The 13,512-nt window shown below is 36.4% G+C and overlaps 1 protein-coding gene across 1 annotated transcript in view; it reads left to right on the forward strand.

The window, feature by feature from the left end:
- RNGTT (RNA guanylyltransferase and 5'-phosphatase) overlaps positions 1-13,512 on the forward strand; it is a 170,939-nt gene that overhangs the window by 41,281 nt on the left and 116,146 nt on the right. Inside the window, 2 exon segments of the mRNA XM_036380592.2 lie at positions 1,020-1,155; positions 7,661-7,732. Of these exon segments, the coding sequence (XP_036236485.1) occupies positions 1,020-1,155; positions 7,661-7,732 (208 nt within the window).

Genomic DNA, 13,512 nt, shown 5'->3' on the forward strand with positions numbered 1-13,512 from the left:
TAGTAATTAGAATTTTGATAAATTCTGCTGTTTGGACCATATTCAAAGTTTTATTGCAATAGTTTATTAAATTGAGAGAGTAGAGGAGTTTTCAGCCATTCAGCTAAAAAAACTCAGAAAAAAATTTCAAAATGAGACATATCTGGATCAGTTTAATGTCTTTCTCAAGCAGAGAACTTGTTCAGATTCTAAGTTAGAGAGGTATATTACCATGAGACTCAGACAGATGGGTTTACATGAAAGTAATTCACTGTCCTGAGATGAGATTTTTTTTCTATCTTCAAAGTCAGCATATGCTGCTTCTCAGCATCTCTCTGAAGTAAGATACAGAATCATAGAAATCATAGGATCATAGAATGATTTGGATTGGAAGGGACCACCCAGATCATCTAGTTATGAAGGAAGATGGCATGCAGAGAGGTATGCTTAACAAAAACTTTGTTTCCATACAGAATGCCCATGGGCTTTAAGAGGTCTGTTACATGGACTCAGCTGAAGAATTGCAGCCCTATTCTGCAGTGTTTGTCCTTGTGAGAGGAAGGTCTAAGGTGTGGCCTGGCTTAAGTCCTGTAGCAACTAAGCTCACACATCCTGTAGCAGGATAGGGGAGAGAATCAGAAGGGTGGAAGTGAGAAAGACCAGGGGTTGAGATAAATATAAGGAAAAATAAGGAATTTTTACTAGTTCCCATTGGCAGGCATGTGTTTAGCCATTTCCAGGAAAGGTGGGCTTCATGATGCACAACAGTGACTTGGGAAGAAAAACACCATAAATCCAAATGTCCCCTCTTTCCTCCTCCTTCTCCCATTTTTTATTGCTGAGAACAGCATCATATGGTCTGCGATATCCCTTTGGTTAGTTTACAGGTTTAAACTTTTAAATGTAAAAAAGTACTTTTAAAATATTTTTTAAAATAATATCTGTCACGATTACTTGTTTTTAACACTTAATATAAAACAAAATAATAGAGATTTTGAGGATATACCTGTAATTATAATATCTTAACACTGCCTTTGCAGGTATATGATGCTGATTGATGGCAAGAATGAAGTTTATATGATTGATAGAGACAACTCCATTTTTCATGTATCCAACCTGGAGTTTCCGTTTCGTAAAGATCTTCGCTCACATCTAACAAACACTCTTCTAGATGGGGTAAGGAGCATACTGTATAATTATTGTAACTATTTCTGTGCTGTTTGCTTTTGTTCATAAACAGGGCCAAATTTTTAGGCCTGGATTGGTGAATCATAGGATTTCAGGAGGAATATAAGTTCAGTCACTGGCTGAATGTGAGAGTTGCATTTTTTAAGAAATTACTTACCTACAGAATAGGACTGATGACTGCTCTGGGGGGAGCTGTTTGTCTTTGAAATAAATCAAGGTATTGAGATGACATTCTCTGAATATGAAAGAAGCCTTGAAGAAAAATCTAAAAAATTATTGCAGAACTTATCTCTTCCTACAGCTTTATATTTTGAAATAGTAAACATGGTACATTTTATACAGCTTGTGGAAATACTTGTAAAATTTGATAAAATTTTCATGACGTTTTGATGCACTTTTGTGAATTGATGTCTCTGTTTCTGTCACCTTTATTTTCAGCTGATCTGAATTTTTGAATGATTTAGAAATGGCTTAGTTATATTTGTTTAAGGCTAAAACATTTCTAAGTTGCTATGCTAATTTAAATTGTGTAAACTTGCTAATGAACTTTTTGAGCCAGTTGTAAACCAAGCTGTAAAACATATAGATTTGTGTATTTGGAGGCTGGGCTGGTGGCAAACTTTTCACAACTGTAGCCACAAGAAGAAATTATTTCTTTCTTGACGGTCCCATTTCACATGACCAAGAGAATTTCACTAGCTCTTACACTAATAGATCAATGCAGTTTCCTTTTATGCAGTTTCAGTAGTATTGGAGACTCTCCATTGCTGTAACTCCTGCTTGATGAAATATTTTTGTACCTGACATAGCTTCCATATTGATCCTCTGAAGCCCATTGCACTTTTCAGCCATATTGTCTTTATTAACTTTCTTTCCTTTCTCAGGCTCTTGTTGTCAGTATTCTACTTGAAATGTCACTTCTGTGAATGATGTGTCTTACTGAGCACACATTTACATGTGAAGCGTGTGTAAATTGAATCTGTGAGGATAATTACTGCAAGGAACGATGTACTGTCTCAGGGACAGAGAAGCAGATAATGGAATATTTTCCACCACCTCTGCTTCATTGAAAAATTGAAGAGCATAATGCAAGAAATGCCATGCTGTCAGCTCAGAAGTGGTTGCACAAGCTGTCGTGTCTGGTAGGAGCCTCTTCAGCCAGGCAGCTTCTGAATGATATACATACTGTTCTTGATGACATACATTAGGTTCCATGCTTTGAGATAACAAGCCTGGTACTGCTGTTTTTTCCCCCTGCTACTTCTAAAGCTCTTGAGAAAGTAATGACTTGCTAGTGTCCATATGGTACAGTCCTAGGTGTTCTTGTTGGAAATGGCTGCTCTTTCATTTGTTTATTTAATTATTCTCTTTATTTCAAACAGATGTTTTAGTGAAGGTGGCTGATATGTATATGGTGGAAGACAGGGATATTGAGATAAGTGCATAATATAGCTGTGGGGCATGGAAGAGGGTCTCTGATCTGGTGTGTTGTGTACCCCAGATTTATAGTTTAAGTCTCTTAAGAATGACTGAAGTTCTCTCAGGCATCCAGGGCATGAACTATAACTTTGCTTAATTTGTGGTTCTGTAAAAGTTTGACTGTTAATAGTGCATTTTGGTGTTTCACTTTATTGGAATAAAATCAGTCTTTAGTGTGTGTTTTTTTTTCCTCCTACATTATTTTTTTAATAAAGTGAAAAGCAAAGTTACATGAAATGAACAAGTACTGATTAAATGAAGTACCCTGAGATAGAACTAAAGCCTTCCAATGGATAAATACTTTTCATAGTACAGATTTCTCAATTTGTTTTTGGTATGGTCAGATGCTGCTGGAATATTTTTTTTTTCAACTGAAATTCCTTTAACAGGTTTGAGGATAAGACTTGCCTATTATTTGAAGCATCAGAAGAACTTAGCTTTGTAATTGAGTATTTGTCTAATGTTGATGCCAAATGAAAATTTCCATGAATGATCCTTTATTCTAGATATATGCATGATTGATTTTATTTTATTTTTTAAATCCATGGGAAGAAGTTGGCTTTTTCTCTTAACATAATTTGCTAATTAGTGCTTGAAAGGCTGTTGAAATTAATTCTTTAATTACAGGCTGAAGTAGTTCATACTTCCTGTCCTTGAAGTAGCTTTCTCTCTTTCAGGGAATGAAAGTATGGATTGAGGTGGTCCAATTGGTTTTGCTTTAGAATATTCTTAAAAATATGAAAAAAAAGGAAACAGAAAACAGAAAAATCAATGCCATGTAGCAAAATACTACTGGTTTTAAGAATACAAAAGATTAATATCCCCTAACATTATTTAAAATGACAGTATACATGAAACTTTCATAAAGGCAATTTCCATGCATTCAGGGATCTTTTAATTTGCTTTAAGGCCTGTGTTGTAAGCCTTTCATGTGGTTGTCTTTGAGAATTTCAGATGCATTTGTGGTTCATTTTGGGCTGAAATTACTTGCAAACAGTTCTTATGTGATCAGGGACATCTTGGGTGATGACAGATCTGCACCACTCTGTGCTCATCTCCAGCTTTTCAGTTGCAATTGTTCAGTCATGGAAGAAAGTTTTCTGCAAAGCTCATTAAAGCTAATTTAAATTTCACCTACAGGTGACTAGTATGACTTACTCCTTTAGAAACCAAGTGTTTTGCATCCATAGTGCTATCTGAGGGAATGCACAGAGTTTTGTTCAAATGTTTCGGCTGTCATGCAAAAAAGTTAAATAGCTATTTTCAGGAGCTATCTTGGCATTCTGCTTAGCTTTGGAACAGTTGAGTAGAAAATGCAGAGTCATCCTTAGGCTTGGAGTAACTTTTACAGTTTTAATACAATTTTAAAAACTCTCTAATTTTTATATAAAATTCTGTTTACACTTGAAGACTGAAGAGGGCCAGGAACTCCATAAATGGACAGTGAGATAAAGATGCACTTATATATTTATGTCAGGAGACACTTTATCTATTTGTAAGCTGTCTCAGAATTTGCAGAACTTAAAACTTTTTGAGTTCGTGAAAGCTGGTGCAAAATAGATTTATGCAAAATAGACTTAAGAAAAAAGGCAAGAAACAAAAACTGTTTTCATTCCTGAAATTCAGCAGTGACTAGAATTGTGTTAAAGGTAAATGGATAAAGGATTAAGAAAAGGCACAGGAGAAAAAGGAAAAACAGATATATTATTAGATCTGATTCCATACTCTGTGTCAACAAAAAAATACACTTTGCAAGTGGCTGGTAAAATTGGATCCTTTGCTTTTTGATTGAATTTTGGATTATTTTAAGTCTAAGTTACAATAGAGATGTGATTCAGGGAAAAAAGCCCCATGAGCTCTCAGTCCAGCATTGTTCTTCTGGTACTTGTCCAGCAAAAAGCTCTCAGCACTGTTTCAGGTCTAATATACTGTACAACTGTGCTTTGCAAGACCACAGGATTGAGGAAAATAACACCAGCACAGTGTTGTCAGGTTACATTGCATTGATTGAACACTGGTCCTTGTTCTTCAGGCCCATGGGTTAAGTGGATACCTTAAGCAGCAGCTAACAGACAAGAACTAATAGCAGAGGTAGCTTTGAATCATACAATACTGGCTGTAAATCTGCATGCAGTCTGTAGAAGGAGCTGGATGGGTGCAGGTGTGCCTTAGGGATAATGTTATGTTATATTAGCATGTCATGTGAGAGGGTTTGGGTTATAAGTTTTTAGTTATCTAAAAATTGGCTTAATTATAGTCTTATAGTACCAGGTTATTACTCAGGTCAGAATGAGTGAGTTTAATTGTGGTCATTTCACAAATACTACATTTCCCATCTTCTCTGAAGTTGTCTCTGGGCTCCATTCCCTGGTGTATTTTTCAATTCTGATAATTTCAGGGAAGATTCTGAAATCAGACTGTAAAATAATGATGTGTTAGAGCATTTCTAATCTGAACCATTCCCATGCTCACTTTACAGCTTTTGCCTTATGACAGTTGTATTGGTGTAACTAATGGAGCAGGCAATGTTGTTGTCATGATGGAGATGAGCAGTGCAGGAATTTGTCATCTCATCTTCTAAGGCATATTGTGCTATTGTTTTTTGCTCTGGTAGCTGGGATTTCAGTCAGGATGTCAAAGAGAACAGGAGGCAGGGGAAGAATAAAAGAAGGAAGGAGATGAGGAAAAAATCTTGTTTGATCAGTAATAGAATAAAAATGTATACATGTCTGAAGTAGAGAAAAAGTTAAAAATAAACACTTCAAAGGATGTTTAAAAACAGTTCTTGGTCTTCTTTGTTGTATTTTTTAATCCTTCTTAAACTGAATATGCAGAGATTCATATTTTTAAAATTAGGCATAAAATCTTGTAATATCAGGCATTGAAATGTTTTCAGGGTTTTGCATACAAATGTTAACTTTGCATCAAAGCTGAGGTTCTGAATATGCATACTGAGAAAGTGAGGCCTTAAACCCTAAGTATGTGCTCAATTAAATGTGTTCCAAAAAAGTTGTTTCACCTGCCAGTTCAGCTGAGAGTTAATGAAAAACAACGTCGTTCTTTTGTTTCACTGTAACTTTGTTATTTGTTTCACCTGATTACTATCAGGAATTTCAGGTGGGTTTTTTTATCCTGGGTTTTTTTTTTTCCCTTGCATTATATCTTTACACCTTCTTCCAAGTTTGCATATCATGCCTTCTGTCTCTTGAGTTGTACCCATCTGTTCTTGTAGTTATAACATTTATTGCCAAAGAAGGCATTGCAGCATTGTGTCTGCTGTTCCTCTGAGAGCTCACCAGTGTCCTACCTAAATATTGGACACTAGCAGAATGGCATTTTGTTACATCACTTCTATGCAGACCTTTTTTGCACAAGCTGTTTGACAGTGCCTGTGACTAAATTTTTAGAGGGAAGATATTGTAATATTACAAAGGAATAGTTTCCACTCATTGGATTTATGTTTTTTTTAATTTTAAAAAAGTAATTATGTGGAATGATGTGTAAGGTCAACTCAGGCAGTCATTCACAACACCTGTGGATGCTGCACATGGCTTTGAAATCCCAGTCTCCATCTCAGTGTTGTGTTCACAGAGGATGAAATTCTAAAATACTAAGTAGGTAATTTAGATTTCCCAGTGGCTTTTAGGAACAACATGTTCATGTCTTCTAGTTCAGTTTTCTATACTTCAAGCTTTATGTTTGCTTTAAACCAAATCGATGTTTTTACAAATGAACTGCTTGCTTATTTTTCAAAGCAAATTGTGGTTCGATGCTAGGTATAATTCAAGAATCTTGTTATTGTTGTGCAGACTGAAAATTTATCTTACATGAGTCAATCAGACTTTTTTGGGTTTATTTTGTAGCATCCATGGATTCTGAGAGAAGTTAAAAGGTTGTAAGACATAAAAATAGCAAGACATTAACTAAACAAAAATAGAGTTGATGTAATGTTTTTTTTGGGAATAATTCTTGAACTCCTGATTTTGCTTTCATCATGTCATAGTGAACTGTTTTCATGTTTTTCAGTTGTTTTATGTTGTTTGTGTGAATTTGGAATTTTAACTTTTAACTTTAATTTTTTTTTAATTTAAAAAAAATCTGTAGCTGATACAACTTATTTGCCAACAATCAGGTAGGGGAGGGAGGTAGGGAGAAAATGGATTGTATTTAGAGAAGTGGTTATTTCAGAGTTGTCTCTGGAAAACATCTACCAGTGGTTGGTGGTTACTGTTTTCAGTCTTCATTGTTGATTCATCAAACTCTATATACTATGTCTAATTCCTGTCATAGGAAGCCTGAGTTACAGATGTAACACCACCATGTAAGGAGTATGTATTTTTGCCTATACCATTAAGTTCAGGAAACACACTTGTGTTTGGATGTTGATCAATAATGTTCTTTCCCCACCTGGCCTGTTTTCAGTCTGATTTGCTGGTACATATTGAACGTTAACTGGCTTCATGTGGTGCAGAGAGCGGCTGTGATACTTCTGTCCGAAGGAGCCATCCTGTTTAGTCACAGTGCAACAGCGTTCAAGCAAATTGCAGCTCTCAGTGCTGCCTAGGACACTTTCAAAATTAAAAGATCCAATCTGAGCATAGACAATGAATGTGAATGCCTGTTTTTTACCTCCTCACTGTTGTGCTTCTGACTGTGGACAAGATTTCCAGTAGTGCTTGGTTGGCTTAGGATCACAGTTCTTACTGAGGTTTCTATAACTCATTATTCACTCAAGACTTTCAAAGCTGTGGGGAAACTAATGAATAAATGTTGCAAATCTGAATGGGAAGCCCTAGCACAGCCTCCTGGTGTTCGTTTTGTTGAATGCTTAATGAGAGACTTTTAAGACCACAATATTATTTTTATAATCTTGACCTGTTGTAAAATTTTTTTTGTAATAAAGACGTGGCTGGTGTTTGCATCATGCTTGCCAGGTATATTCATATATAAATGTGTCAACATTCTTCTTCTGTATTTATGAAAAAAATGCCAATGCTTTCTCTTTTCTTTTAAGGAAATGATCATCGACAAGGTTAATGGACAGGTTGTCCCACGGTACTTGATATATGACATTATTAAGTTTAATGTAAGTACTTTCAATTTTATTGCTTATCATAAGTTACTAATTCTTACTTCGATTTTAATGTTTTTTATATAAGTAAGAGCTTCAGAGTAAATATAAACACCAAAATCATTTGAGTATTTTGCATCTTGATAACAAGTGATGTATCAGAATTTAGATTGAAAGCAGCCTTACAACACATGTTGATTTATTTCCACTTGCTCAAGAAAAAATGGCCATTTGAAACAGTCTACTAGACACTGTTGAAAAATTTCTCGTTTCTACAGCATGTTTGAACTATTTAGGCAGTGAAATCAAGAGGGGACAGAGGAGTTAACCTGGTGTATTTGTTAGCAGAGCTTCACAGTACTTGTTGGGCTGCTCTGTCAACTTCTTCTCAAATTTCTGTTTGAAACCAGGCAACTGGTCCTCTGCTAAGTCCTCAACAGCGGGGTCTCCTGGTGGCACAGGCTGTAGGGAAAATGTATAATGAGGAAATATATTGCAGTTGTTGTGGAAAAGGAGAATAGAGAGTAGGAATAAAATCATTGGGCTCACAAGAAAGAGCTCTGTTCACAAGAAACAGTACTGGAAATAGGAAACTTGTTTTCTATAAAACCAGCTTTCATATACAGTAAGGGTTTGAATATCACCAAGGGGCTCCTGCTGGTGTCATTTACAAACTTTTTTTGTTATTGTTTTCTTCATAGTAGCCCATATGGTATTGTGTTTTGGGTTTGCACATCAGCATGGAATAGTGCTGATGACACAGGGACGCTCTCTGTCATTGCTGAGCAGCACTCAAGCCCTTGCATGGCTTCAAGCCCTTTTCTATTTCACTCTAATGCACCAGTGAGTAAGCTTGGGGTGCACAGAGAGTAGGGAAGGGGACACAGCTGGGCCAGCTGACTCCAGCTGACCCAAGGGACATTCCTTGTCATGTGATGTTGTACTGTGCATATAAAGCTGGGGGAAGAAGGATGTTTGTAGTGGTGGCGTTTGTCTTCCCAAGTCACCATTATGTGTGATGGAGCCCTGCTGCCCTGAGGATGGCTGAACACCTACCTGCTTATGGGAAGTGATGAATGGCTTCCTTGCTTTGCTTTTTTTGCATGTGCAGCTTTTGCTATAGCTTTGAAACTCTCTTTATCTCAAACCCTGAGTTTCCTCACTTATACCCTTTTGATTCTTTCCCCTCATGTTATTCCAGGGGAGTGACTGGCTGTGGAAGGCCTAGCACCTACTGTACTTAAACCACAACAAAGTGTTAAATTTAGTTAAAATAGCCCATGGAGAAAACACTGGTGTTAATGCTTCTGGAAAAACAAAATTATTGTTTCAGTGCACCTAACAAAACAAAAGCAGTATTAGTAAACCAGAGGACATTTCAGCCTTTCTAAACTACAGTTGACTCTGTAGTCTTCCAGTCTTGAGTAAAGTACTACTCAGCTCAGTCACTCAGTGTAAGTGGGAATTGCAAGTGTAGGCATGGTACCAGTCACCAGAAATTACTTAGGTATTCTTGGAAGCATAGTCATACTGTGACTTAGGACAGCTGCTTTTAAAAGGAGTAGTTTGTGGGGAAGATGTGTTAGATTAGGACTAGAAGCTTTTTGTTAACACATTTTAATTCTGTATCTGGATGTCCTTTCTCTAGCCTTTTCTGAAAAGTAGGTGTTAGTTTCCTGGATCCCTCCTACCAAGAAGACTTTTCCCTAAGCAAGATTTCCATGTACTCTTCTGAAAAACAGTCTTTTATAACCACTCATGGGTTCTTATTTTTTCTTTACATCTTCTTACCTGCTGTGGTTCCATGTCTATTAACCTTCATGTGTTGCCCTCTCTCTGCTCTCCTTTTAGGTCTAACTTGCCATTCACTGCTGTTGCACTTCCTTGGAAGTAAACATGTAATGTTAGAAGTGTACAGTCATTCAGTTTGGGATGTGCATATAAAAGCTCACAATAACACTTTTCAAAACTCGTAATTATTTTGGTTAAGCTTTGTTTTGTGGTGGAATGGGAGGAAACCCTCATTTGTAGTGAAGTGTCCGGACTTAACATGATGAATCCCACTTGGCAAACAGGAAAAATCATCAGTAGGTTTCCAGGGGATTGCCAGTGTTTAAGAAAGTCTTCTTTTGAGCAGTGTTTTGTTTTGTTTGGTTTTTAAGAGCTGTGGGAATGAGAGGGGGAGCTGGTTACCATGTAATACTTTTTTAAAGTCAAGGACAAATTAAGATAATGTTATCAGTATGAGTACAAGCAGGGCTTTAGCTGCAAGAAGTAATTAACAGTGGCCCTACTATAAAGATTAAAAAGTACAGCTGTTTTTAGGTTAATTTTAGAAGCTTAATTATAAAAATGGGCACCCAAGGATGTTTGGCTTGGCAAGAAATGATCAACAGAATTTTATCACCAAGAGAGGTAAATGTAATATAACTTGTAAATGGTAAGAAAGGGTCAGTTCCTATTTAAGTTGTGTAAGTTAGGGTTTTGTTCATTTTTTTAGCAGATCTTCAAATAAAATAATTAGACAAGGTACCGATCCTGTTCAAAAGCAGAACATTCCTCCCCACCATCCAAACAAACAACTCTCACACTCCAAAAATTCCCCAAAACAGAGATTGCTCTGGAATTTGGCAGTTTGTTTTGATTTGGAAAGCAGTTAAGTCTTGAAGGTGAATGATGGAGTTACTGTATTGCTGTTCACCATGAGTTACAAGATTTGCAGCATGTCCCCTGTCTCACCCTCCACGGGACTCAGCTTTCTCTGCTCTGGGAGATGCAGCTTTGCAGCTGGGGAAATGCACATTCAAACCCCATTGATAAACACCTTTGCTCAGGCAAACCTCATCTTTTAGTCAGGTCTCGTGAACTAAGTTATTTTTAGATGAGCTTATTCTCAAATGCTTGACCTATTTTGCTAGCTAAGCATTGCAGAGTTTTCTGGCTTTGTCAGAATATTCCTTCTGAAGTGTTGCATTCATAATGCAGAGGAAGTGAGTGGATAAGCACCTACCTGTTACAGATTTTAATCCGTGTTGTTATTGGTGAGGCTTATTGTTACTTGCTTTTTGATTTTGCTGTAGTGTGTCAGGAATAAACTCTAGCAGTATTCTAGAAAGAAACAAAGGGAGCTAAGAGAATAGACTGACATACATAGTGTGTATTTGGCAATGGATGTCTATACAGAAAAGTCTTAGAAGGAAGGGAACATAAAAATTTTGTTTCAGTGGTTGGGAGAAACCTATACTTGAGCTCTTGAGCAAAACATGTCAGTTGGTTTTGTTGTCTCTTTCCATGATAAATTTTGTATTGAATTCTGATGCTTATTGTGTATAGCTGCTGCAAAAGTCTGTCTTCAAGGATGCTGATAGAACCCTTTGACTATTTCTTTGAGTTACTGGTTCTGTGACATCTAGTTTCTAAAAGCTTGTAACATTCCATTTTGTGACAAGAGATGTTTGTGTCAAGAAAAACAAATGATTCTTCAGATTTAAAAAGATTTTTTATTGCAATTTTCTTCATTCTGAAGCATGGCGTTGATTGTTATTAATAGCACCTCAAAATATGACATTGCTGTCTCACTGCTTTCATCTCACCTGCTAAAGTCAAATTCATAGAAAGAAAGCTGTCTCCTAGTGAAATAAGCGTGCCTTTCGACCTTTGTGAGCTCCCCACACAAGAAATCTGGATTTTTCGTATTCCTCTGAACATAAAAGGCTAATAGACTCCTTATAGTGTTTAGTCTTAATGAGTACAGAGCTAAATCCCTGCAGTGCATGTTGCTTTTCAGCTTCTTGATTTGTGTCTGTGTGTGGTTGAGTCCATCATTATAGTAACTGCAGCTGTATAGCTATAATTTCAAATTTAGTAGATAATTTGGTGGATAATTCTAATAGAACAGAGGAAGCTAACAGTAGAATAATTAATAGCCCCAGAAGCAAAGGCAAGCAAATCCAAATCCCTTTTCATCTGAAACAGTCCACGAAAGAATGTGGCTTCATTCTCCTGTTATCTTGGAGACAGCTCTTCCTGAAAAGCCTTGTTTTGAGAAGCCTTTTCTTAGATAATATTCAGTAGTTACTTGTAAATGTATGGACACTAAACTTAAGCAACTATTTTTTTCCTTAGTTCGGTAACAAACAGTAACACTGGCATGATGTAGGATCTAATTAATGCATTCTTAGCAAAGATGCTGAAAATGACTACAACTTTCCTTTTCCTTTCTAACCCTGGCCTTTAAATTTTTAAACTCTAGCCAAGTTTTTGTGAGACCAGATTGCAATGGTAAGAATAGACTGAATGCATGAAAAAGAATAATTATTTGAATGCTTAGAAAGGAGATAGAATTTTGATTAAATTTGCTAATACTTTGTGCATTGAATTAAGTCAAGATCAAGACTTCTTTAGGTGTCATTATGTGTAGCGATGCTACACATTGGCAATAAGGCAAGAAAGACTTTAAAATGACAACTAGCTATCATATGTCAATCCAACATAACATTTGCCATGGTAAACAGATATCCTGGTCGTAAATCCTGCTCACAGCCAATGTGCTCATTGAATTAATGCATGAAAAAATGTTTGTTTTACATCCCTGTAAAACATTACCATGTCTGACTTTTCTGTTACAAACCTCATTTTAAAGCAATGTAAGGCTGACAGTCCATGCTGTCTCTCACTTATTAGCCTATTAACCTTATCTTAAACTTATACTGTGAAAGTTTTGAGGGCACAATTCAGAGATGCAAGTGGTTAATTGCATCTCTTCTGTGACAAGTGCACCTGGCTGCCAATCACCTGCCCTTAATTTTGATTCTGAATTCTTTTCAAATGGTATCACCTGAAAATACTTTAACATTTACATTTTAAAACATTTAAACATTTAAAATGCTTTTGTTTCTAATAGTACTAATAGAACTCTGAACAGTAAGTGCGCTATGGGTATTCTTGCTCTTGAGCCCTTTAGATTATTTCTTGTGAAGACTTATCTAACAAACACCCAAATGCTTGTACTGGTGCTTGTGCTGTGTGTTATGTTCTCAATATGTATCACCTCATTCATTCATGGCTCAAGGCTATCAGGTAAATGGAATACAGACCATCCACTCAGTTCTGTCTTGCTTTGCTTTCTGCTGTTCAGTCTGGGAGAGATGCATTAAGTTTGCTTTTTCTTCCTCCTCCAGTTTTTATGGTGCTGTTTATTGAGAGCAATGATAGCCTGCTCAGATAATGCATTTGAGTATCCTGAAATTACAAAAGGGCAGCATTTTTATAGTATATGAAGAGGAGCAAATGGTGTCTTATAGGGTAGAGAATCAACATAGTAAGGGAGTGATGCTGCAGAAGCTTTGGGTCTGTGAAGTAGATTGACATATCACAGCTTGTTGTCATTTTAAAGTCTTTCTTGTCTTATCCCCTTCCCTGTTGATCACCTTTTATCTATCATTAAAAACCTGACTTGTACATCTGAACACCACAATTTGAAAATCTTCTTATTTCTTTGGTAAACTTTCAGACAGCTACCTTGTGCTTGCTTCACTGTTACTCCTTGTATTTCAGTAAAATGCACAGCAACTGAAAAGTAACATTTCTGTTCATTTTTGCATCCCTTTAAAAAAAAATTTCCTTTGCTGTGATGCATGCAAAATTTAGATTGTTCATGAAGAGTGATAATTAGTACATGCTGACCAGGATGTATTTGCTGTTTTCATGCTCTTCTTTTTTTATCTAACAAGCTACATGTTGTTGGGGAGCATTCTCTAGTGTTGTAATTAGCTTGAAGCTTGACTGTTTTACGT

This window comes from Molothrus ater, chromosome 3 (assembly GCF_012460135.2).
Source record: "Molothrus ater isolate BHLD 08-10-18 breed brown headed cowbird chromosome 3, BPBGC_Mater_1.1, whole genome shotgun sequence".
Taxonomy (NCBI): Eukaryota; Metazoa; Chordata; class Aves; order Passeriformes; family Icteridae; genus Molothrus; species Molothrus ater.